The sequence below is a fragment of the Martes martes genome, assembly GCF_963455335.1.
Source record: "Martes martes genome assembly, chromosome: 7".
Lineage (NCBI taxonomy): Eukaryota > Metazoa > Chordata > Mammalia > Carnivora > Mustelidae > Martes > Martes martes.
In genome coordinates, this window is record NC_137894.1 from 39,456,859 (window position 1) to 39,484,239 (window position 27,381).

General features: G+C 46.3%; 1 protein-coding gene across 1 annotated transcript in view; it reads left to right on the forward strand.

Annotated features, from left to right (window-relative positions):
• LIPC (lipase C, hepatic type) overlaps positions 1–17,733 on the forward strand; it is a 130,967-nt gene extending 113,234 nt beyond the window's left edge. Inside the window, exons 7-9 of the mRNA XM_080807429.1 lie at positions 10,322–10,439; positions 11,961–12,179; positions 17,208–17,733. Of these exons, the coding sequence (XP_080663555.1) occupies positions 10,322–10,439; positions 11,961–12,179; positions 17,208–17,319 (449 nt within the window). The 3' untranslated portion in view covers positions 17,320–17,733. The remainder of the gene's footprint in view (positions 1–10,321; positions 10,440–11,960; positions 12,180–17,207) is intronic.
• Positions 17,734–27,381: the final 9,648 nt, after the last annotated feature.

Below are 27,381 nucleotides of genomic sequence, written 5' to 3' on the forward strand. Positions count from 1 at the left end.
ATCACCCAAGTCTCATTGAGCAGGGACCTGGAGGCGTCTTCAAACCCCAGCTGGAACCCTCGGCTTTCCAGCTCTGCTCACAACCTGCATGAAACAAGGAGCCTTTGGGCTATGTTTGGGGTTCCTCGTTTCCTCTAAAGTCTGGATCCACTGATCTTACAGGGTATCACTGTCTTATTGAGACCCTCCAAAGATGAAGTTTGGCTTCCAACTTTCCTCATCAGATCCTTAACCTCGGGGCAGAAACTGAGCCCCGGACCCTCTCTGGGTTGAACCAGAGGTCGGAGCGGTGCGTCTTGGGGGGCTGAAGCCAGCGGAGAATCTCTCCCCCAAAGCCCGAGTCCTCCAGGAGCGAACAAGCTGACATCTGCTGCCGTTAACATTTCTGTCTAATCCTTTCCGCGGCCCGGAGTGATTTAGCGGCTCACTCCCTCACTGCGCATGCTCACGGCGCCGGCGCCGAGAGGCGCTGCGCTGTTTGATTCTTACCACCCAGAATATTTGTAGCTGCAGAAGGTGATCATGTCGTCACCCCCACTTTGCATTTGCACAGCGTTTTATACAAAACATCAGACTCGGCCATCACCTCTTTGCGGCCCCCACAACAGGCAAGCAAGGTTGGCAGGGGGTAATGATCTCATGTTCAAGAGGAGGGAAGGGCAGCTCAGGTCGAGTGACCCGCCCACGGCCACACAGTCTGGAAGGAGGCCAACAACCAGGTGCATCCGACTCCCGGTCTGTGTTCCTTTTATTATCACACTCACAAGTTCAAGTTCCCAGGCGACTTGTTTTTTAAGCACAGGATTCCTGTTTATTTGAACTTGCCCTCCCTGGCTAGATTTCCCTTCCCTGAAGCCCAGGAATGACAGAAATCTGCTGTGGGCAGCTGATCGCTTCTGAGAGCATCACAGTGAAGGTGGATCCTTCCTGTCTGAGGGGCCAGTGGGTCCCCTCTGCCGTCTGCCCCTTTGGGGGGAGGAGAAGGTACTATCCGAAATCAGCTGAGGGAATTTGGAAGGGCTCCCGCCTCAGGGAGCTCCCCCACGGCAGCCTGCCAATTAGACACTCATTTGGGTTAACCAGCTCCTCTTTCAAATGGCAAAGCTGCCTGGAGTGATTAAGCCCCTCCAATAAGCACATTTCACTGGCTCTGCTTTAAATCGTGGAATGTTAGCATTTCTAGACGCTGTTCTACCCTGCCATTTCACAGACGCAGACACCCAGGCCCAGCTGGGGAAAATCATTTGCCCAGGGACACAGAGTGAATTCTTGGCAGAGTCAGCATTTAGACCCAGACCTCCAAACTAGTTGAGTGATTGATTTCCTCCCCGCTTCAGGATCCTGCCCCTTGTCTATCGGTGGAGGTGAGGGAGGGAGGAGAGAAGAAGGGGGAGGTTTTGAGGTCAGCTGGGAAGAAAGGAGACTACTTTGCACCTTCCACGGCTTGGGGGTATTCTGAACTGAGGAGCTTGGTAGAGCTGGAGGACATCTGCTGGGGGCTTGGAGATGGGGAGAAAGGGCAGGCAAGCATGTCAGGAAGGAAGAGGGGGAAAAAAGACCAACAGGTACACTCAGTCTGAGTTCCTCCCTTTTGCCAAGGACCCAGATGCCCGACTACCACAAGCCACTGGTGTGAACTCACAGGGGTCTCTTTCCTATGAAGGAGGACCAGAGAACTGCATTTGGCCAGCGCTGTCCACCCCCGCAGCTACAAAAAACCAATGTGTCCATCCAGTCATTTATTTTTCAAACGTAAATTGAGCCAGAGTAGTCAGAGTCCCTACTTCATGGGGCTCACTGAAGACCAGCCCCCCTCCCAACATGTAAATGCTCAGCGCCATCCCAGGAAGACAGGCAGGGAGTCCCTTGGAGACAACGTTCAGGTATCTTTATTGTCAATGACTCATCTCGCTCCAGATACTTCTGATGAGTATGGCCCTATGAGTCAGGACTGCCTGAAACTGGGCAGAACCCATCTCAGCCCCTAACAGAGGTTCCCGGGCTGAGCTGTGGCCCACATTGACCCCTCCTGTTCTCTGGGCCTTCCAAATTCTCCCCCATTCTGCTTCAGTCCTTCCAGTGAGCAAAACCCCAATCTGTTCACCAGTGGGGAGTAGCATCCCAGGAGTCACGTCAAGCTGCCCTGGGTATGGCCAGAAATTATCCCTGGGTGAGACTCTGCCTATTTGGGAACAGCTGCTCGGGGGTTGCTGCAATCTGGATAATGCTGCATCACCCAGTATGGTGGCTGTGGCTAGTTACATTACTGGGAATTACATGCAATCAAACATTGGCTTCCCCAGTCAACTAGCCACCTTTCAAGTGCTCAGATATGTGGCTGCCATATTGGAGAGCACAAAAATGGATCTCTTCCATCATCACAGAAAGTTCTGTTGACGGTACTGGCACAAGGCCTTTAATCTAGGTCCGCATAACTACACCTTTCTCCACCCATCACTATCATGATCATCTCTGACTTGGGCCCTCCAAACCCACTTCACTGGTATTTGATGAATACTTGCAGATTCTTAAAAGAAGAGACTTGCCCAGCCCTAGTTTCAGAGAACCTATAATTCATATTTTTTGAGAACATCTAATTGTATGATATATTTTAGTGCTGGGTCTAGCTGGGCAAGATAAACATGGCCTCCCAATTGTAGCTCCACAAAGGGTGACTAACTTAGCCCTCATTCCTCTGGCTCCAAAGATATTTCAACGTAACCATCAAAGAGTCTGTGCCCACTGGGATGGTAGCACAAGGCAGTTGTTGCCCACTTCTATTTTCACTGTCCCAGGGAGAGCCTTCACCAGTCTGGGAGCCTGTTTTTTAAAAGAGAAGAGAGGGAACGTATCCATCCTGAGGGAGACCTGCTTAGTGAACCCCTTATCTAATGAATCTTCCAGCAGTGGGATGAGGCCACTCAGAGCGGAAGGAAGTGGCACTTATGGGGACCTATTCTGTCCAGGCTCCCCACTGAGTATGTTGTTACAAACTAGCTCCTTTATCGTATAATCCTCACAACAACCGAGACAGAGACAGAGGGACAGAGACTGAGATGGGTCTGGGTGGGGACTGATGCTGATGGATTTTCCAATAAATAAATTGAGACTTGGAGAGTTTGCAACTTCCCCAAGTCACACAGTCCGTGAGCAGCAAATATATTGTTTGACCCCAGGTTGCTCTGGTTCACGGCCCTTGTTCTTCCACTCCACATGGTTTCCCGACTGTAGCACCAACGCCAGGTCCTCCTTACTTCTTTCCCTCTCCCTCTCTCTCTCTCTGCACTCTGGGCCTCATCCCACTTACAGGAACTTGCTTGAATACTCTTACCTTTTGGTTGGTAAGCAACCAACCAAACTCTGAGTTAGGGAAATCTATTTGTCTTTGGCTTTTCTCCACTACTTCTTTAGGAAGGGTTTCCCTAATTTCCAGGGATAGGTCCAGAAAAATACTAGGTGTAGTAGAGACAGCACAGGCCTGAGATTGGGAATAGGGCATGTCCAGAATTTGGCTTTGCTGCCAACCTCATATTTGACCTTGACCTAGTGACAAAACCCATGCGGGTCTCAGTTTCTTTAGCCACGGGGTGATGGTGTGTGGATGAGTATGGGCACGAACCGCTAAAACCAGTCCCTGGGGGTGTAGCTCAGAACCGTGCCTGGTCAGTTCAGCACATAGGAAGGGAAAAGCTGTCCCTGGTTAACACCTTCTAGAAGCTGGGCACTTTAATATACACCGTCCCATCGCATCACATTCTCACGAACCCCCTGTTAGAGTCCTCTTGATGCCCATTTTACACATGAGGAAATGGAGCTTCAAAGAGGCTATGAGGGCTCACGACCATACGGTGGTAGGTGGTAGAGAGAGGACTCCAGGCCCTCAGCTGAGGGCTCCTGTTGTCCTCCCACATGAAGCACCTATGAGCACAAACAGCAGGCAGCATGATGCCAGTCAGCACAACACTCCTTATCACACACACACATACACACACACTCCCCCAATCTCACCCCCAGCAGAAAAGGCAACTGCCCACAGAAGCGGCAAGCATCCAATCCCCTGACATCAGGGTGTAGGGGAGGAAATTTTTTCCTCTACCCTTTCTTTTGGCTGGCCTATTAATTAAGTTGACATAAAACAGCTCAACAGGAGAAAATGTTAATTTCATGTGTATTAGAGCCTCCCAGAGCCGTGAGAGATTCAAAGAAGCCAGGCAGTTGAAGCCTACCTGCCATCCTGAGCTAAAGAGAGGGGGGTGGGGCTGTGGGGCTTCAGAGAGAAGGAAGTTAATTCACAGGAAGATGAGAAGAGCCAAGGTTTGGGAAACAAATATTCGTCACAACATGCAGAGGCAATGCGACACAGAACGGAATCAACACACAGGCCTGAAGCCCCCCACCCTCCCAGGCCCCCCCCCCACTTCCCACCCGCCACTTCCCATCCTCATCACCCAGACTCTGCAGCTCTCTGTGGCAGGAGCTGTCTCTCTGGACTAGGCCCCTATCTAAATTCTTAAAGGCAGATAAATGGGAGGCAAAAAACTCTTCCCAAGTCTTCCAGGCCCTGACTGTCTTCCACCGAAAATACCCCACATGCATTTGGGAAACACTGACTCTGAAGCACTTTATGGGGTGTCTCATGGTACTGTGAAACCCAACTGCAGCCACCAACATGAGCCCAGAGCTGCACAATACACCTGCTTCCAAAATCACCTGCGCCCGCCGTCCCTGCTCCAGCCTCCCTGGGTGCTGGCCCCCTGGTGGGGTAACCCCTCACGGTGCCATCCTCAGGCTCAGAGTCAGGTCCGAAGCCTCCCTCTCGAGTTAGAGGCATCTCATGTCTAGGAACCAGCCCTCGGTGTGGCGAGACAACACAAGAGATCTCATTCCTCCCATCTTCATGAAAGAAAATCGATACACTGAAAGAAAAAGGCCTCTTTGATGTTTGCAAAGAGAGTCATAATATCTCCCAGAGCCAATATCTAATGATCTGGAATCATTTTTTTTTTTTTCCATGAGACAAAAAGAAGAAGGAGGAGGAAGAGGAGAAGAAAAAGAAGGAGAAACAAAATATTCTCTTTTCATAAATTCCACTAAGCCAGTGTCTACTGTGGCTGGCTTATAAAAAGAATTAAGTGGCACCAGTGGGGTTTACACGAGATCAGAATCCGGGGCTTTTAGGGTACTGAACCTCAGGAAGACTCTATTTGAGGAGAATCTCCAGAGACCTCCCATCTCTGCTCTAGGTGGCATTTGCCTGATCTCATTCAGGGTTAATGGACTGTTTCATGCTCTTTATCTTTAAGACCTCAAATAATTTCTCCTGCCCGAACCGAGGAATGCACTGGGCTGTCCCCTCTGCAGTCACAGGATCAAAAGCATTTTTCCTAAATCATTTTTTAAAATCCTTACTAAATATGTCATGAGGGAAAGTGAGCAAAATGACTCCTGCTTTTTTCCTTAATCTTTGTAACAGCATCATTGTCTGGGGGGGAAGGGGAGGGGCCAGGGAGTGGGGGATGACAGGCAAATTGTCTCTTTTTCTTTCAAAGAAAAACACAAAAATCCAAAATAAGAACATCTAGTTAGTTCTCCGTATGAAAGCCTCTTTTATATTTACAAAAATAATGCCATTTCAAAATTTCTCCCCAAAAAAGTGACTTCCCTAGTGCAGGTCATTTGGGACCACCAGTGCCATCAACCTGGTGAGTTCTACAACTGGGCTCTCACAGACACAAGGGTGCCCTCATCCCCTCACCCCTGGGCCCCTCCACAGCCCACATATTCTTCAGGAGTGCTTGGGAGGCCAGTGGACTCAGACTCCTGGCCACTCCTTCACCTTTGGGGTTCCAACTTCCTGCACAGACCCCACCCTGGGAAGATCCTGCAGGAGGTCAGGTAATTCTCACTCAAAGGATGGAAGCTAAAGGGGTCCTGGCAAGCCGACCCTTGGATTTTACACCCTCCCCCAGAATTGTGCAACTGTGGCATCTCGGACATGGAAATCCATCTCCTACTCATGAGTGAAGAACAAAGGAAGACAAAAACCCATCTCTGGCGCAGGGACCTGAGCCATTTATCCCCACTCAGGGGCTAGGCCTTCAGGGGACAGGCAGGAAGAATCTGCAACAGCCATAGCCCAGGATGGATGTCAGCGGGTGAGACCCACGAGGCACTTTGTCTCAGTGGCTTCCTTCCAGGAAGGTTTTGACGGCTGCCTTTCCTCGGGGACTGAGGGTTTGCCATTTGCTTTTAAAGAGCAGATGCGGCTTACAGAACCAGGACCTCAGGAGACAGGGGGAAGGGGATTTTAGAATCAGACAGACATCTGGGTTCAAATTTGGCTCTGCCTGTAACACTCTGGGTGACCTTGGATCTGTGTCCAAATCTCTGCTTCCTTGTCTGACGTCCAGCAGAGTAACTGACATCCTAGGTCTCTGGAGAAAACAGGACTCTGCTGCCCAGGGCCAGCTCAAGAGCATGGGTGGGACTCCTTCCAGTGGGTGGGCGATACTAAGGAAACTAAGGAAACCGACAGGGCCTGCACCTTATCTAGTCTCGTTACAAGGACCAAAAATGATGGAGGCAGAACACTTCGTGTATAGACTGGTGTCTCCTAGGATCTCTGCAAGTGCCGACCCCCATTCATAGTTAGGTTCTTTAATGCAGCACATGTCCTGCCTTATCGTCACACAAAAGAACCGCTAAAGACCCCTTAGGTGCCCGCTGCATGCTGGGACTTGTGATGACAGGAGCATTCACATGACACCGAGACTGCCCTGGGGAGAGAAGACATGACCGTGGATGCCTAGCCCACGAGACAAGAAGAAAGAAGGGGACAAGAGTCACAGAAGTGACTTAGCTTCCCAGCTACAAGCTCCTCTAAGTGGAGCACAGTGGCTTTTGGACCTCTTGTTTTCTATTCTAATACTTTTAAAAGCTTTTTCTTTTTCCAGCAAGAGTCTAATTAGAATACAAGCATATTGTAGAAAACCCAGAACTTGCAGGAAAGCGTGAAGAAACATAAAAATGACCCCTCTCTCCTCTTCAGAGATAAGCACTGTTACATTTTATGAATCCCTTCCTGTGTATTCTGTTTTATAAAGTTGGTCTCATGTCAGAGATGCAATTTTGTATCCTGGTTGTTGTTTGGGGCTTTTTTTCCCCCCACTTCTTTCAGAAGGATTGAAATTGCTCAAAAAATATCTTTTAATGACTTCATAAGAGTAAATCACATGGTTGGGAATATGAACTCGGAATCAGCAGTCTCAAGTCTAATTGCAGCTTCCCCCGTTCTTAGCTGCACCACAATGGACAAGTTACTTAACTTTCCCCAAGCATCAGCTTCTGCATTTGTAAAATGATGCGAAGGGAAGATAAAGCGGGCATCTTATGAAGTTGTTGTAAAGAGAAAAGAGGTAATTACTTGATGCGACTGGCTCAGTGTTGGGGACACGATAAAAAGCTAAGTGGTAGTTCTCATGATTGTCCTGATTAGTCAGTCCATAGTCATTCTTCAACAGGTGAATATCTCAGGTGTTGCTGATTTATTTTTAGTTATACAGTTAAACAGTTCTGTTATGACACTCTTGAACTTAAATCTCTGTCCATATTTCAACCTTTTCTTTAGGGTATATAAAGCTATGGTCCCAGGCACAAACACTTAAAAGTTCAAGTTCTAGAGCCTGGTGTCCCGGACTTATATCCCAACTACACTACTTCCAAGCTGTGTGATACTGGGAAAGTCACCTAACTTCTCTGTGCTTCAGTTTCCTCCTCTCTAAAAGGAAGTGATGATTGTATCACCTGTTGTGAGGATTAAATGAGATAATGGGTGCAAAGTGCCTGGCACAGGTAAACAAAATAAATATTAGCCAGTGTTGGTATCATGCGTACTGCCAATCATCCTCTTTAACTCCTCTGTCCCCAACAGCTCTTAGCACTGGCCTGAGCACAGTAGACTTCCACTTCATACGTATGAAATTGGATTAAAATTGGTTGCTATAGGGGATCCTTGAGTGCTCTGCAAGATGCCTGCCTCCTTGTTAGGAGGCTATCGGAGGCCAATCCTCCCGCCCCCTCCTGTCCACATCTGACCCCCACCCCACACACCTATGGCCTTGTTTTCGGAAGGACCTTTCCTTTTGCCTCTGTTCAACTTACAACACTGTCTGCCTGCGACAGGGTTCTCTTCCTACACCCCAAAGCGTATACAGCCTCTCAGAGGCTTCTGGGATGTTGGGCCAGAGTCCCTGTCTCCATCACTGCCAGCCAGGGTGGAGGGACCCTTTCTGGAACCTGGGCCCACTGCACTTCTCTTGTTTCTCACCCTCAGCCTCACAGTCCTGAGCATCTCAAATTACTTTATTCCATTTATAACGATCTGAGCACCCGCTGGGCATAGGGCACTGTGCTCAGGGCCAGGTGAGGCCCAAGCTAACTTCTACCTAAAGCAGAAAACTCCTGGCCTATAAAAGTCCTCAGTTCGTGTTTGGCTCCTGCCATGAACATAAATATACAAAAAGAAACTCTGGGCTTCAGAGTCAACCCAAGAGATAACCCTACGCTCGTAAGCAAGGCCACCACAAAACCCAAATGAGAAGGTCAGTTTATGCCAAAGGGGAGGGTTGTGCAAACAACCTAGAATCCCAGAGAACCAGGCAGCCTGGGACACTGCAGCTGGGGTCCTGGCAGCACGCCACCACGGCAGCTGTTGCTGGGTCCGTGTGAGGCTCCCAACCTCCCATGGTCGTGCGGCATTTGGTAGGTAGGAGACTGACTCACAAAGCTGATGAATTTCCACGTGTTGGGGGTATGGGATAGATGAGCAAGTAAGTGGCTAGTGTCATGATCTGTGCTTTCTGGTGGGAATTCTCCTGCAACACAGCTTAAAACTCATGTCTTGGGGACTCAGAGGTGGCTTCCATCTTGCTAAATGGGAATACACATCATGTTCCTCCCAAGCCAACTGTTGGTTCGTTCATCCCACCAAGCTGGTTAGACACCTACATCGTGGAAGTCACTGTATCAGAATTAGTGGATGAATCATTACCTAGAACAGGAAAGGCAAATCCACAGCAAGCAGCCCATAAACCCCTCTTCTCTGCCCAAGGCAGACACCGATCTCCCCAAGAGCCTGGGTGTAGCCTCAGTACCCATCTCCACATAGGGCTCTGGGCAGTCCGATCAATCAGGTGGAACTGGCATGCCATATGAAGCCTGTTGGCCATCTCGGAGCTAAAACAGTATAGGCATGTAGAGACTATGGAGACAGCGAGAGACAGAAGTCCAAGCAGTCCATTCATTTTGGAATGAAGTTGGGTAACTGCAAGAACAGCCCAGTAGGCAGTTGGTGTAACAACACAAGGTTAGTCAAGGCCATTAGGAGCCTTAGCAATAGGCCCAGGCTAAGAGACAGACTCTGCTATGTGACCTTGAATGAGTCCCTTCTGTTCTCCGGGCCCCAGTTTTCTTATTCATAAAATGGGGATGACGACAACAATACCCACCTCCTAGGGTTCTTCTGATGAGTGGATGAGATGAGGTAGTACGAAGTGTTTAACCATACCTGTGTGACAGTAAACTATTCACTTTTATTAATTAAATATAGACTGTATTTAGGTAAAGAAGAGTAAAATATGTTACCGTCTCCTATGCAACCCAGTGGAAGGACATTCTGAACATTTGATAAGACAGAGACATTTTAGATCCAAGTGCTAGAACTAGAGTTGTCTTATTTCCATCAGAAAATGTCCTTGTGGAACCCCACGGAGCTAGTGCCCAGCAACTGCCCCAGAATACAGAGATGTGGTCACTAGAGCATATGCTTCTTAACTAGAGCTCTGCCCATCCCAAAATGGACCCCATCAAACAGAGGCAAACATTGAAAATGGCAATGCATCCTCTTGCCTGTGTCAGGTGCCTCAAAACGATAATATCCTTCAATTTATGAAAGGGGACTCTTGTCAAACACATGAACAGTCCAACAGGATTGCACCCAGAAACGGGTGAGAATGTTAGGTATACCATATTCCCACTCTGCCCGCTTCTGTTAGATAATACTCATTATTATATTATACACACACCATATGTCCTCTGTAAATGTTTAATAAATACAGAGAAGGAAAAAGAAAAAATTTCTAAAGTATTCATAATCCCTCCACCTGGGCGGGGAGGGGAGGGGAGTTGGTGTCTATCCATCCAGACTTCTCCCTCTGCATTCTTAAATTTTAAAAATATGATATTTTTAATTTTTAAAAATTCCTGTTTTTCCTATTTAAATTCTCTTTCCCTCTCCCTCTCCCCCTCCACTTTCTCTCTTTAGTGTATCATTACCAGTTCAAGATCCAGTTCATCAACCAACTTAAGAAACCCGTAGAACCAACTTTTACTATGACACTCCTCGGAACAAAAGAGGAAAACCAGAAAATCACCATCACTCTGTGAGTATGAGGTGCAACGCCATCTATGCTGATGGTGTGCTATTTTTTCTCACAGGGTCTAGGCGGACCCCATAATTTTCAAGGGCCAGGCCAGACACAGCCCACGTGACTGCCCCAAACACCTGTCCAATGGGATGACCCCCCACCGCCATCGCCTTGTCATCCCTCCTCAGCCTCAACCTGTCCCGAAGACTGCATTACAGTGAAATGACCTGTGTTAACAATGGGTTCATTGTGAGATGAGCTGAGCAGAGAGGGAAGCCAGAGGTGGCAAAGTCCATCATCTACTGTGCAGGCAGAAGAACCAGGCAGGAGGAGCAGGGAGGGTGGGAGCAGGTGTCCACAGGACAGCCCTGAGCTCCTTTCCAGTGAGTTCTGAAAGCCATAACCCAGAAACCAAATAGGTTTTAACTTGGCACAAATTTCCCATCTCAGTCAGCCTGCACTGCCAGCTCTGCCCATCTGTCCTCTGCCCTGTTACACACCTGCTCACAATGTGAACAGTGGCCTCATGCCTCCCTCAGAGGATGCCCAGCCTCAACGACCAGACATAAGGCTTTTTCTCCACATCTCGACCCTCACTGTGGCCTCTTCCTTGGAAGAAACACTAGCCTTCCGCCTGTCCTAGGGACAGTTCTCAGCTTCCAGAAGATCTCCTCCAGCCTTGGGTCTCTGGTCATCACACGGATTCTGTCGTTCAGCAAGTATTAGTCTGGGCTTGGCCCCAAAGGTAGAGGGGACCCTAGCCCTAGGGTGATCACAGCCTACCGGGGTGGAGGGATTCCTAAGCAATTCCTTACAACATTCTACAAGAAGAGCTATGACAAGCTGTGCGGAGGAACCCTGCATCCACCTGTCTCTCCCCAAATCCACAGTTACTTCTGCACTGTCCCAGTTCTCCCCTGGGGAATAGTTCCAAGGTGGGAAGGGCATCTCCTGCTCAGTCAGTGTTGGGACATGCTAATGTCATACAGACTAGTTAAAGCTGCTAATGATAACCAAGGATTTGCATTTAAATTTTGCTCCAAATTGGTGCATCCCTTTACCATGTGGTTTTCTATTACTGTTAAACTTCGTTGTTTCTACTTTTATGGGAAGGGAAAAAAGCATGAGCAGGGAGATAAGAGTGTGGGGTGGCTCTACTGTGTTAATCAAACCTCAAGGGAGCTGAACTACCCAGAGGTCATTGCCAAAGCCCCACTGTCTTCTCGGGAGCAGTTTTCCTAATTTGTTAAAGCAGAAGCTTGGAAGCATGAGCTCAAGAGAGTTACCAGATTCGTTATGGCAGAACTCTCAGAGCCTCTTAATTATGCTAACCTAAAAAATACACGGTTTCCCCAGTATTAATGGTCTGGTCCACCCACTACTGTTCCTACTAATAGTCTGTCCCATACCAGTTTGGAAAATGCAGCCAAAAAAACCTTCCCAAGTCACTCGGGTAAACCCAACACAGCCTGAATGTGCCCAACATGACTTTGCTCTTCCAAATAAACTAGGTCTGATTTCCTTTGTATCTTCAAGGGATGAAGAAATTACTAGTAATAAAACCTATTCCTTTCTCATCACGTTGGATTCGGATATCGGCGAGCTCATCATGATCAAGTTCAAGTGGGAAAATGGCGCAGTATGGACCAATGTCTGGAACACAGTCCAAACCATCATCCCATGGAGCCAAGGGCCTCTCTACTCGGGCCTCGTTGTCAAGACCATCAAAGTCAAAGCGGGAGAAACCCAGCAACGGTGAGTACTGACGCGCAGCCTCCCCTGACATCCGGCAGGCATCTCCTCGTCTCAGCACCTCCACAGTTAACACTTGCATTGATATCATAAAATAGCCACAATCACGTCCCATGATGGCACGTGGATGCTCAGAAGGGTGAGATGGCCATCCGGAGTTCACACAGCCACAGGGGGAAGGACTAGGATTTGCACCCGGGTCTTCTGACTCCCCGTCTAGCCTCTCTCCACTGCCTATGATCCAGAGCTACCTGCCTTGGAGTTCGAGAACGGCCTCACTGGCCCAGTCTTTTTCAGACTTCAGCTGAATCATCAGGAGTTGTCTGTGGGTGCTGCAGTCCAAGGACTGTACTTTGAGTGGCAAGGACCAAGACAGACATTTCCATTTTGTTGCTCACCCAGAGAAATGCTTTCAACAGATCACAATCTCGAAATCCCATTCTGTGAGGGCGCCTTTCAAATCTTTGAGTGCCAAAGAGCCCCTGGGGAGCTTATTAAATATGCGGGTTTCCCAAAGACACCTTCAGACCTTCTGATGCACTGTGGTTTGTGAAGGAACCCAGGACACACATTTGCTGATAAAAGCCCTAAGAATTTCTGATGTGGACCAAGGGAGTAGCCTTAAGAAGCTCTGCTCTGTGCGATTTAATGATTTAACAGTCTCCCTTGGCCCCAAAGTCCCCGGGGACAATAAGGGGTTGGGGACAGAGTAAGACACAAAAGAAAGAAAGGGTGGTCCAGCTGCCCCTTCAGTCCTGTCAGCAAAGGGATGCCCGACACATTTTGCCATGGCAGCTCTGCTTCTCTAGAGTCCTACACTTCTCCATGAGAGAAGAATTCTGCCCTTCCCCAGGCCCTCCCCCCTCCGCCTCCCTTAGTGTCCAGGAAACTTGTCTCTCCTCTCCCACCTTCCTTTGTTGGGAAGCCCATTTCTCTCTGGGGCTTGTCCCCAGTAGAGATGGAAAACAGCAGGCCTCTCACCTCTGAACTACGCTCCCCCACTCATCCTACGGGCCTCATGGCCAGGAGCGGCCCATGGCAGATTTATGCCCTCGACTCCCTTATACAACAGCGCTCTGAGTTTTTATCTCCCTGGGATACAAGATCCTGGCAATTACTAAGAGCACACTCTGCCGCTGGCCAACAGATTTCTCCACACGATCAATTTGAGAAAATTAAACTGCTTCTCTCCTCTTAGACACTTAGCTATTCTTGCATGACTTTCTGGCCCATTCGAAGAGCTCTGCTTCTGACAGCCAGCCCTCCCCGCACTCCCTCAGCTCGAGGGTCATTCCTCAGGCCTAGTGGCTGTTCCCGGTGACAGTTCTCTGTGAGTCGATCTGAAAGGCTGTATAAAACACACCAAAGCCTTCTCACGGGTGCTTACCCACACGGTTCGGAGGACGGAAAAGAGCAGAGGGAAGGGAATGATGCTTCCAGAATTCCCACCGCAGGGAGGCCACCGAAGCAGGTCGAGAGGGTTAGTCTCATGGAACCTTCCCAGTGACGCTCGGAAACAGGTATTATTGGCTGTGCAGATCAGGAAGCTGGGGCTCATGGACCTGACACAGCTTGGGAGCATTGCTGATAACTGTCTGAGCCCAGATCTGACTCGGGGTTTGTCTGATGCCTTGCCTCTTTGCTGCCCGGGCACTGTTCCCAACAGTTCCTTCCTCATTCATCTTGGCCCCAAGAATCTGACTTTTCTTGGCACAAAGCCCCAGAGTTGCAGACCTGGGTATTTGTATATCTTCGCATCAGACCCTTCCTCGGAGCTGTGGGGGTACAGGCTGAAAAAGGAGGAGGGGTGGTGGGACCTATAGCTTTTTAAGTTGCAAGCGCTCAGTGGCTCCTGTGTGCCTTCACAGCATGAGGTACCATTGGGGGATACAAAAAAAAAAAAAAAAAAAAATTCTTTCCAGGACCTAATAATTGGGAAAATAAGATGCATTAATTTTACTAATAACATGCTCCCTCCCAGTGCTTCTCAAACCTTCATGTACCCAGGAATCATCCGGGAATTGTGTTTAAATGGGATTAAGACGTAGGTGGGGTGGGGCCTGACATCCTACGTCTCTAACAGGCTCCCAAATGCGGCTGCTGCTGGCACATGGACCACGCTTCACATAAGTGAAGATCTAGCATTGCATGGTCTAGAAAGCCTAGAAAGAAGACAGCAGTTCAGGGGTGTTGCACCACAACAGGCTAGGGGGAGGCCAGGTGGCATGCCCAGAGAGAAGGCAGCGAGCAAAGCAATATGGCAGGCAGAATCCGATGACCTGTCTCTGCCAGCTTTAAGCTCAAATTCCACTTGCTGCTTACCACCTGTGGAGCCTCGGACACTAATGGCACCTCGCAGAGACACGATTCTGTAGCGACAAATGTAATTTATAATATGTATCTTATGAGACCAATAGCAAACTACCAATTTTGGAGTCCCACTACAAACCACAATCCCAGAGCCAGGATGCAAATATGCAACCTCATGGTCTTAATCTCTCTGCTAACTCCAGGGCACAAAAAATGGTTATAAGTAACTCACTCTGTGCCTCCACCGGAGGAATTCAATGAGAGGTGCTGTTCTCTTCCAGGAGCACAAGGTCAGGGATGAGAGGACCTATTGCGGTGGAAGAGACAGGACAGAAAACATCGGTTCGACAGCAGGACATCAAAAGTGATCCACTACACATGATAAGAAAAAGTTCAATGTCCCTAGTAATCATAGAAATACAAAACAGAAACCAATGAGATTATCGCTGGTCACCCACTAGCTTGGCAGGAATTAAAAAACAGACAAGATCCAGAGTTGGTAAAGGTGTGGAGAAGCAGGCATTCTCATACACTATTTGTGGGAGTGCAAATTATGGAGCTTCTGCAGGAGAATTTCATTCAACAACTAATATTTCGTGAGCACCTACCTTATACCAGGCACTGTTGTAGGTCCCAGGTATACAGCAGGGAACAGAATAGGCAAAGCCATCAGTCTCATGAGCTTACACTATCAAAATTTTAAATATACATAATACCCAGAATTTTAACTCTACGTGTCTATCCTGGAGAAATACTCAAAATGTCCACAAGAGATATACACACAGGTACAAAAATGATTGTTGCGGTACCGTCTATAAATAGCAAACCGTTAGGGGAAACCTCGATGTCCATCAGTAGGGAAATGGCCCTAATGAATTGAGATAAACCCACACAACGGAATGTGATGCAGGAGGTAAAAAAGAATGAGACAAATTCATAGGAAGTGAGACAAATAGGTCTCCAATTCCATTACTTGATGACAATGAAAAATGTCAGAAATAGACATACGTTATAACCCCACTTTTGTTAAAAATTCTGTCTACATATGAACAGTGATGTATGTGTAAATGCATAGAAATAGGTCTGGAGTGGGGCACCTGGATGGCTCAGTCAGTTCAGTGTCTGACTCTTGATTTCAGCTCAGGTCATGATCTCTGGTTGTGAGATCAAGCCCCGTGTGGAGCTCTTAAGATTGAGTCTGCTTGAGAGTCTCTCGCGCTTTTCACCCTCTGCCCCTCCCTACCTCAAATAAATAAATAAATCTTAAAAAAAAAAAAAGGAAAGAAAAGAAAAAAAACGGAGAGAAGGAGGGAGGGAGGCAGGGAGGAAGGAGACAGAGAGGAAGGGAGGAAGGGAGGGAGGGAGGAAAAAAGAAAGAAAGGAAAAAAAGAAATAGGTTTGGAGAGACATAAACCAAACCAGGAAAGTGGAGAGGAATGATATTGGTAAAGGGTGAGGGCAGAGAGGATCTTTAATATTTGACTTCATTTATTTCTTTACCATTTGAATTTTTCAAAATTGCGTTCACAAATTATTTGTTAATGCTTTTTTAAATTTTAACTTGACTGAGGTGTAAGTGACAAATAAGATTAAGATATTTAAAGTGTACAATTGTTGTGATTTGATATCCGTATCCACGTGAATGGATCCCACCACCCGGTTAGCTAACACATCCATCACCTCTCTGATATGTAATACAGTGTTGTCAACTGTAGTCTCCCTGTTTTACATTAGATCTTCAGACCTTATTCATCTTATAGCTGAAAGGTCATATCCTTTTACCAACGTCTCCCTATCTTCCCCTCCCCTGGCTCCTAGGACCACTTTTCTACTCTGTTCCTGTGAATTTTACTATGGTGGTGGGGGGGCAGATTCCACATGTAAGTGATACCCTGCAGTATTTGTCTTTCTCCATCTGGCTTATACACTATTTTAGTTTAAAAAGCCTGATTTTTTTTTTTAAGTCTGATTTCGTGACGACTTGACCCTAGATGTAATACCAGAAAGAAAAAGAAGAAGAAGCCATTAACTAGAATTCTGTGTGACTTTTGATAAATTTTCTCCTAGAAGATGCAAGTTAACAACACAAACCAGCATCTCAGGCCAAGCGAACGAACCATCAAAGCAGTCTAAGGCTTGGTCTCCAAGAGAGACCCAGAACACAGAGCGAGGTCCCCTTTAGCTGGACAGTGCCTGCACCAGTAAGAGGAAAGGGCTGGGCTTGCAGGGCTGAGCCCGGCAGAGGCTGGTGACAGTGGCCTTGTGCCCAGAGACCTTTAAGAGCAGCACTGACAAACTGGAACGTGTCCAAAGAAGGAAGGCTGGGGAGAGAGGCCTGCCTTGTGAGGAACAGTTGAAGGAACTGGGAATGTTTACCCTGGAGTCGGCAATGCTGTGAAAGGAACAATAGTTACCCTCAAATCTTTGATGAGCTGTGGTTGGGGAGGAAAAAAAGGGGGAACTGCCCCGAGGACTTTCTGTTCTTACTAGAGCTGAAATCACCCCAGTGCAGAGCTCCGGGAAGCAGCTTTTCCCTGATTGCTTTCACTGACTTGGGTTTTATTTTTCTCTGAAGTTATGAAAATATTTGTGCACATAAGAATCCAATTTCTTTAAAAATAGCATGCATTACATAAATTGAGTTTTTATTTACAAAGGATGAAACACTTCCGTAAGCTCTATCTTAAAGTTAATGCTGTGTTTGCTCTGTTTTCTGTTCAGAATGACATTTTGTTCAGAAAACACGGATGGCCTACAGCTCCAGCCAAGCCGGGAGAAAGCCTTTGTGAGATGTGACGTAAACTCTACAAAGTTGAAAAGAAAGATCAGATGAGCTTTAACGAAGACCCAGTGTGAAGAATAAATGATCTTACTCCTCATCTGGAATGGTTACTTTATTTGGAAACCCAAGTTATATAAACAATCTTGCATAAAGTTTAAACAAAGCTTAGGTTTAAAAGGGGAGTATGTTTCACTATGCTGAACTCAGCTTTTAGAAACTATATTATGCAACTGTATTCAAATATTTGTGTCACTAAAATTTTCCCCAGTGTATCTCTGATTAAATGGTAATGTATGCAAATATAAGTACAAATAAGAGCCGTTTTAGAGCCATTGTTCTAATTTACAATGTCTTTTACAGTTAAGTCAGATTCCCAGTTTATTCTGAGCCGTTTTTTGAACCATGCTGGAAAGGTACTTCTTTATGACAGAACTCATGCTTCAATAAAATGAAATTCCAATCACACACTGGTCGTTATGTCCCCACATACACGTGCTTTAAGGCAGTTCAGCTCGCTAAAAGAAGAAAAATTCTAATTAAGCTAATAGCTGCCATCATACAGATTATACAACTATTTTCAAACCAATAAAAGTAGAATCCTCCTAAAACTACTAATGGTGGACGCCTGGGTGGCTCAGTTGGTTGAGCAACTGCCTTTAGCTCAGGTCATAATTCCAGAGTCCTTGGATCAAGTCCCACATCAGGCTCCCAGCTCTGCAGAGAATCTGCTTCTCCCTCTGACCTTCTCCCCTCTCAGGCTGTCTCTCAAATTAAAAAAAAATAAATAAAGAGGTGCCTGGGTGGCTCAGTGGGTTGAAGCCTCTGCCTTTGGCTATGCGGGGCTCAATCCCAGGACCTGAGACCACGACCCAAGCCCTGCATCGGGGTGCGGGTGCTGGGCACAAGCACGGGTGTTCATTTATATAACTGTTTCTTAAACTGTACATACAAATGCTATACATTCAGTTGGGGTATGAATGTCACATTTTGCAATAGGAAAGAAAAAAAACACCATGAAGATAAAGGGCAGAGTTAAAACCAACATTTCTCTACTATACTGTGATATGTTTCCGTATTAATGTCGTTTCACACAAAATACAATTAGAAATTATTTCAGCTCAGGTCCCCTGGGTGGCTCAGTGAGTTAAGTATCTGCCTTTGGCTCAGCTCAGGCCATGACCTCAGGGTCCTGGGATCAAGCCCTGCATCAGGCTCCCTGCTTCCCCCTCTCCCTCTGCTGCTCCCCCTGCTCATACTGTGTGTGTGTGTGTGTGTGTGTGTGTGTGTGTGTGTGTGTGTGAAATAAATAAACAAACAAAATCTTAAAAAATAATTATTTCTCTAGGAGGAAAGCTTGAAGTGACACAGTGCGTCATAACATTTTGGACAGAGAACTCAATAAGGAACCACATGACAAATGGTTAACTGGAACATTTGAAACTCCTCTTGGCATAGGTTATTTTCACTCGGGAAGATGTGTTCATCGACATCCCATTTTCTGAAGTACATCTTGGGAGGGAAGTCAAATAGGGAAACTGAATAATGCAGCCACATCTGTTCATTGCACATGCAAAATGCTGGCTCGTGCACTGATTGTACGCACCTCTCTCCAAAGAATCTGTATTTATGAGCCCACTCAGGAAAGATAATACTGGCATCCTGCCTTTCAGGCAAAAGCCTGTTTGTGCTTTTACTTCTAAGAGAGCACAAGGAAAGAGACAGAGGAGCAGCGATTACACTGCAGCTGGGCTCTTTGAGGTGCCTGAAGTCAGGGAGAAGGAAACAATCTCTCCATTCATCCGAAATGAATGCGCTCTCCTCCACGGCAAAGCTGACTGACCTCAGTGTTCACCTTGATCACGCTGCTGCCAATATTGTGAAAGCTTTGACCGAAGTTGTGCGTGGGGGGCGGGTGGGGGGGCAGAGCAAGCAGCCAAGCTGCCCTGGGGCAATGCTGCTCGCCCCCTCACCCGCCCCAACAAACACCCACACACAGAGCCTGATTGGAGGAAAGTCAGATGGAGGGAGACAGAGAAAGGCAGGGGTGAGAAACGAGAAGGCAATCCCAAGAGTCACCATCTACCTTCCAACCTTCTAGGATACTACAGACTTCGACTCCAATCCCACAATGGGAGGAATGGCCCCCAGAGACCCCAGCCTTTTCCCATCTCTGCCTTTTCTTATACCTCCTCCCTCTTCCCCCTCCGCTCAATTCCCTCCTCCCTGCCGAACTGCATCTCATTTCTCTATCCGGGCCATTATTCTCACCAGTTATTTCCAGCTCGGACCAGCCCTCAGGGATCAGCAGCCCTCCACTGCCCCCTTGGTCGTCAATCATTCCCGCTCCCTCCTCTCTGTCTTCCTCCGTCTCCTTGTCCTCTTCTCTACTCTTTCAGGTCGGCTCTCCAGGGGGCTGGGCCTCCTCTGCTCCCTTACTTCTCTCTCCCTAGGCGACCCCAGCTGGCTTTCTCGTTGACTCTGCACATCAGCTTCAGTGTGGAACTCTCCCCTGTGATACAACTGTGCAGTTGCCCCATATCTCATAAGCCCAGAATGTTCCACACTAAACCCCCTTCCCGCCCTCCCAAACCCATGGGTCTCCATGCCCCCTGCTCTGTGGTTCCTGAATGTCCTCACCACCCCTCAACCGCTGATGCTGGACTCTGAGGGGTGGGGTCGTCCGTAATGTGTCCTCTCCCCTGGGCCCCACGATCAAAAAGTCACCAGATCCTTCAGCATGTCCTCATTTCTGCACCAAGGCTGCCATCAGTCCAGCCCTTGCCGCTGCTCTCCCCACTGGACGTTTATAACAACTTCCCTACTCTTCCTGTTGCCTCCACGCTTCTCATCACAGCAGCAGGGTGAGCTTTAAAAAATGGGGGACGCCTGGGTGGCTCAGTTGGTTAAGCGGCTGCCTTCGGCTCAGGTCATGATCCCAGCGTCCTGGGATCAAGTCCCACATTGGGCTCCTTGCTCAGCAGGGAGCCTGCTTCTCCCTCTGCCTCTGCCTGCCACTCTGCCTGCCTGTGCTCATTCGCTCTCTCTCCCTCTCTCTCTCTCTGACAAATAAATAAAATCTTTTAAAAAAAATAAATAAATAAAAAATAAAAAATGGGGGGAGCAGAGGTCAGATCCTATCAGTGTCCTGCAAACAAAAAAAGGAGAGATCAGTAACACTGATACAGTCTTCATATAAAATTGTGATATTTTATTCCCTTCAAAGGAAAAAGTCCCAAATTATTCCCCTGACCTCCAAGGCGTCCAGTCAAAGCCTGTTCTTCCCTCCAGTCAGTCTCTTCTGGCCCTGGATCCCCTATCACCGTCCTCCAGGTCTCAGCCCAGCCTACACACAGGAACTGCTTTGGAAACTTCAAAAGCCACCCCTGTATCTGCCCTAGAGATTTTTTATTTTCTTGGTATGAGCAAGGCCTAGGCATGGAGACTTAAAAGCTTTCCAGATGGGGCGCCTGGGTGGCTCAGTGGGTTAAAGCCTCTGCCTTTGGCTCAGGTCATGATCTCAGGGTCCTGGGATCGGGCCCATATTGGGCTCTCTGCTCAGCGGGGAGCCTGCTTCCCCCTCTCTCTCTGCCTGCCTCTCTGCCTACTTGTGATCTCTGTCTGTCAAATAAATAAATAAAATAAATAAATTTAAAAAAAAAAAAAAGCTTTCCAGATGATTCTAACATGTAGTGAGTTTGAGAACCGAAGTTTGAGAATGGTCGGTCTAGACACATGGGCTGCCTTTCAGTTCCCTCAAAAGTGCAAAGCTCTCCCACCTCTGGGCCTTCTCCTGTCTTTCTGTGGCTCACACCCCCTGCACCTCTCCCAACTTCTTCATAGGCTTCCCTCCCAGTCCTGGTGTGACTGCCTCGGAGATAATTTAAGGAAGATGATCCCACCCTCCACAAGCTTCTATCAGCTCACACTGTTCTCCATAACTCTTCACATCTTTTCATTCTTCTGGTAGGATTGTCCGTGGCCAGGCCCTGTGGAGCCATGAACAAAAGGAGAGATCCGTAACACTGATACCGTCTTTATATAAAATTGTGATATTTTATTCACCATAGGTTTTTTCATTAATTTTGATCTTTTAAAAATCGCGCCCTAAAATATTATTTATTTTGATAACTGTGTTTCAGAAGCCCCTCTTCTACTGGGCACCCAGGGCCAGTGCCTCCACCACCTCAGCCTCATCCCAGTGATTTGTGGGACCAGTTATCCCACACTGGATATGAAGCTCTGTGAAGTCAGGGAGAGACTCCAGCTGTTGGCTGCTTTATTCTGAATGGCCAGCCTACTGTGACACAGCACAGCCATCTTGCAAATATGTGTTGAACCAACAAGTGTCGGTCATCTTTTCTGAATACGTGTAAACTCCAACTACCATACCCATTCACTACCCAGTTCACCGCTTCTTCGTCCAGTTCAAAAACACAGTCAGGTTGGGGTTGAGGTGGCTTCCCTTCCCATCTCAAGGACACCACCCTCTCTTCCCGCCCGCTGGCCTCCTCCCAGCCAGGCTCAGCCTCTGCCTCAGTCAGTTCATTATGTGTTACTTGAGTACATTTTTACTTTTCATATCGATCTCTCACAAAAAGGATTTTCTAGACACCGAGAGCTCTCCTCATGATAAATAAGTTAGAGTTGGGAGTGACCCTACAGGTCATCTAGAACAATGGTTCTCAAACTGTCCTGTGCCCAGGGACCTTGTCCAGGGCCAGTTCTGACTCAGTCTGCCATGGAGCCCGAGATCTGGCATTTCCAGCAAGCTCCCATGGGATGTCATTGCAGGTGCCACAGCCACTGGTCCCCAAGCCACCCTAGGACTAGCGTGAATCCAGGTCAGGGTTTCCCAGCCTGCTCTGATGATAGGCAGTGCCTGTGCACTAATGAAAATACAACTTCCCAGACCCCCTCCTGTGGAGATTTTAATTCAGTGGGGCGAGGAGGGATCCCAGAGATGCTTATTTTTACAAGTTTTCTGGGTAATTCTTCTCATCAGAACATTTGGACACCACTGACCTCATCCAAAACCTTCCTCTGGGGAGAGCATCAGCCCTGTGGCTGAGCGCCTGTGGTGAAGGGGGAGGGCCCTACCTTCGCAGAGATGAAATCAGGCTGCCGGTAACTTCCCCTCCTCCGTTTCTTTTTTCTTTTCCTTTTTTTTTTTTTCTAAGATTTTATTTATTTATTCACCAGAGAGCACAAGTAGGCAGAGTGGCAGGCAGAGTCAGAGGGAGAAGCAGGCTTCCCACTGAGCAGAGAGCCCGATGCAGGGCTCGATCCCAGGATACTGGAATCATGACCTGAGCCCAAGGCAGACGCTTAACTGACTGAGCCACCCAGGGGTCCCCTCTCCCTCCTCGGTTTCTTTCCTGGAAGCCACAGAGACCAAATTCATGCCTCCGATGGCTGAGAACAGGCTGTAGGACACTGGGAGCCCTTCAGGGCAGAAGTCTTCATGTGTTCTTGGGTTTTGTTTATGTGTTTGTTTTAAATTTCTCATTTTTACGATGTTTTACAGAAGCATGAAAGCAACAGGTGAAACAAGGCAGAGATGTATACAGTCCCATTCCTGCGTCCCCCTCCTGCCCTACCCCAGTGAGTTGGGGTAGAGAGGAGGAACAGTCTCCCACGTTATTCCTTCGAACATCCAGAAGCTTTTATACACTCCTGAGGTTTGGACTCTTTGTTGTTTTCACCAAAACAGCATCATAGTCTATCGATCACTCTGCAACTTGTTTTTATTTTTTAGTTAATGACATATCATGAGTATCCCTATAAGGCAGGAGATCCAGATCTTTTCCTCATTGCCATATAAATAGAATTATACATCCTAGAGAAATTAGTACCATATTTTCTGACACATCTTGATTGTGCCAGCGCCTTGTCCCTTGACCCATGCTGACAACTAGAGGTGAACTGAAATTTGCCTACAGTCATATACCCAAACATATATACAGATTCTCATGCAGAATGGAGATGTCCCTGTTTTACAAGTATGTGATATTATACATTCTTTTCAACAAATTGATTTTCAGACTAAACAGTACCTCCTGAAATCTTCCTAGATCAGTTGATACGGCTTTCATTATTTTGACCACTGCATACTATTTCTAAAGCGTAGAGCTGTCTCAATGCATTCAATTAATCTTATACCAAAGTGTCTTCACTTTGTTTTCAACTTTTGCCCTCCCTGAAAAATGCTGCATTTAACATCATGTCCTATTTAAGGGAAATATTTCTAGCAGTAGAATTGCTAGATCAAATGATTTTTTTTTTAATTGAATAGATGTTGCTTCCCCAAAACGCTGAAATAATTTGCAGCTCCACGGGCTATGCAGGATTTCTCTCCCCACCTCCTTCCAGGCAGACATATCTATTGCTTATTTTCATTTTTACCAGCCTGGTGAGTACAAGGGATGACCTCATTGTTACTTTACTCTACATTTCCCTACCTACTACTGAGTTTGCGAATCTTTCCAGATGTTTACTGGATTTGCTTTTCTGTGCGTTAAATGTTCAAATATCATTTGCTGTAGAATGCTGGTCTTCTTACCAGTTTATCAAAACTACATGTTTTATGCAGTATGTTAACCCTTTATCTTTCTGCTTCCTTGCAAACATTTCTCCAAACCTAATCCTCTATTGATTTGAATAACCGTATTCTTTGCTATACAGTCATTGAATTTTTTTGTTTAGGTAAAAAAAAGGTCTAACATTTCTTTTTTTTTTTTTTAAGATTTTATTTCTTTATTTGACAGATGGATCACAAGTAAGCAGAGAGGCAGGCAGAGAGAGAGGGAAGCAGGCTCCCCGCTGAGCAGAGAGCCCGATGCAGGGCTCGATCCCAGGACCCTGGGATCGTGATCTGACCCGAAGGCAGAGGCTTTAATCCACTGAGCCACCCAGGCGCCCCTAACATTTCTTTTTATAACATGGATTTCATGGTAATTTTATCCAGTTCCCCCCAAATCATTGGTAATGTTCTGAGAATCATGTGAAATACAGAAATTAACACAAGGAAAATTGAACTGTTATATGAGGTCTTCTCGTTCAGGAACATTGTGTGTTTTCCATTTGTTCAAGTCTTTTTTTTTTTTTTAAAGATCTATTTATTGGGGCACCTGGGTGGCTCAGTGGGTTAAGCCTCTGCCTTCGGCTCAGGTAGTGATCTCGGGGTCCTGGGATCGAGCCCCACATCGGGCTCTCTGCTCTGCGGGGAGCCTGCTTCCTCCTCTCTCTCTCTGCCTACTCATGATCTCTGTCTATCAAGTGAATAAATAATAAAAATCTTTAAAAAAATTGTAAAAGATCTATTTATTTATTTACTTGAGGAGGGTGGTGGGCAGAGGAGGCGGGAGAGAGAATCCCAAGCAGACTCCATGCTTGGTCAGGAGCCTGATGCGGGGCTTGGTCCCACACCCTTGAGATCACAACCTGAGCCAAAACCAAGAATCAATCGCTCAGCTGACTGTGTCACCCAGGCGCCCCTCAAATCTTGTTTTGTGTCCTTCAATAGGATTTTACAGCTTTTATTTATTACTAAGAATTTTAATTTTTTTGTCATTATTGAGAATAGAATTATACATTCCATTTCTATTTAATGGTGGTTATTACTATATAGAATGGCTTTGGGGTTTTGTTTATATATTCTGTATTTGTCATGTTATCAAACTGTCTTACTAACTCTATTCGGTTTTTTTGGTACCAGAATCTCATGGTATAATTGTGGAGTTACTCCTAGAAAGTACATTGTAAGCCCTAAGGGGGGGACTGTGAAAGGAGCTGAAGCATCAGCAGCATTCCTGTTCTCCGGGTATTGAAGCCGATGGCCCAGTAGAAGCAGGAGCCCATGATCCCCAAGGTCAGGGCATCAGTGGGGAGCCAAGAAAGAATGTAACCCTCAGTCTCCCCTTTTGGCACCTGGCAACTGCCAGCCCAAACATCCTGCCCCTCCCTTATCCCATGACTGATTCCCTGTGTGCCTACACGTAGGGGAACTTGCAAGCCTGCTTCAAGATATTTGCCATCCCTTTGTACTCCATGTGGAAGGCATGTGTCATTGCTTTTCTGATGGGAAAAAAAAAAAAAAAAAAAAAACCCCTAACGAACTAACAGCTCTGTGCAGGATTCAGCGGCTGCTACTCTCCCTTGCACAGGGAGCCCTGCCCGGCCACTCAGATTGGTGTCTGAGAACTTTATTTTAGTGCATCACGACTTACAAACCCTTCCTCCCCCAAAAGACAATACATAGTGAGTGAGTGTTTTATCTTTTCTCACTTTACTGGGTTTGCCAGAAGTTCCAAGACAGTGTTAACTAAAAATGCTAGTAGCGGACACCGCTGTTTCGTTATTGGTATTAATTAACAGGTTTGATGTTCTGCCTTTATAATACATCTTTTGTTTTGTTTTGTTTTGTTTTGGCAAGTAAATTTTATTGTATTTAGGTGGTTTTCTTCTATTTTTATTAGAAATTTAGGAAATGCCTTGATAATATAAAGATTTTCTTCTTTAGTTTATTTGTAAAATAAATTATGCTCCCAAATTTCCTGACACCAGCCCACACGTGCATTCTTGGCTTAAACCCTCCTTGGTTATAATGCATTTTTTATAACACTGCTGGACCTGACTTGCTAAAATTTTATTTAGAATTTTGTCTTTGTTGGGACACCTGGGTGGCATAGTCAGCTAGGCATCCAGCTCTGGGTTTTAGCTCAGGTCATGATCGCAGGGTCTAGGGATCAAGCCCCATGCCAGGCTCTGTGCTCAGCATGGAGTCTGCTTAAGAGTCTCTCTCCCTCTGCCCCAATGACCCCATCTCTCTATATATAAAATAAAAAAGTAAAAATCTTTTTTTAAAAAGAATTTTGCCTTTGTTTCCATGAGTGAGACTGATCTACATTTTTTTTGGTGTTATCATTTTCATGCTTTGATATTCAACATCTTTAATATATGGCCTTGAACGGTTTAGATAAGATTGTGATGATCTTTTTATTTTTTTTAATTAGAGAAAAACTCAGCTGTCAAACCATCTGGTCCTTGTACTTTTGCATGTAATATTCTTAGGTTTTCAGTTTTTACTTGTTTATTGCATATAACATTTATTAAAATAATTTTTGTGAAATGCCTTCAAGCAAGAGAAGTACAAAGTTATATATGATCACAATCAGAAGTAAATGAAAGCGTAACATTAAAGCAAAGGAAAAAATCCCAAACTAAACTCTGAAATTCAAATGATTCTGCCTGAGGTTAAGTGAGCAAATGCACACATTTTTCATGGAAAATAAGATTAAGTCACAGGAACACTATGTAGTGCTCTGTCCAACATTAAATTTAGATATAATCCACCAAAGGAAAGAAAAAAGGGAAACCAATAGACTATAAAGTTAAATTAGTTTACTATAAAGAGAAACCGTACTGGACAATGATAATATTTCTCCCAAGATCTAGAGATACTCTTCTTAAGACTATGCTTAAATACTATCATTTTAGGAAGATCATTTGGAGTAATTCTAAGTTCTTGCAAGTCCTGGGTGATTGGCAGGCTCATTCATTCCATGGCTGATGCTCTCTGAACGGCCCCCTTGTTTGTTTTCTACCTTATATTCTGAAATTCTCCTGGAGAAAGAGGTATAATGAGTCTTACTTTTCTAACAATGACATACGGTGACGTGGGTAGGCTCATTAAACAGGCACATCAATGTAGGAATATAAAGTAAAGTAAGACACCTAATGTACTAAACAACAACAACAACAAACAAACAAACAAACAAACAGTTTCTAGGGGGAAAAAAACATCTAAAGGACTACATAAGTTATGTCTGTAAGATCTCTTCTGACTCAGTCAGTTAAGCCTCCAGCTCTTGGTTTCGGCTCAGGTCATGATCAGGGGGTAGTGGGATGGAGCCACGCCTCCCCCTCTCTCTGTTTTCCACCCTCAGCTCAGAGTCTGCTCAGATTCTCTCCCTCCACTTCTCAGCCTGCTCTCACCAACAAGTGCATATGCGTGCTCTCGCTCTCTCTCAAATAAATTTTTTAAATCTTTAAAAAAAAAAAAAAGATCTCTCTGACTCTACTCTCTTCCAAGCTGGAATAAAATCAGTAAAATTA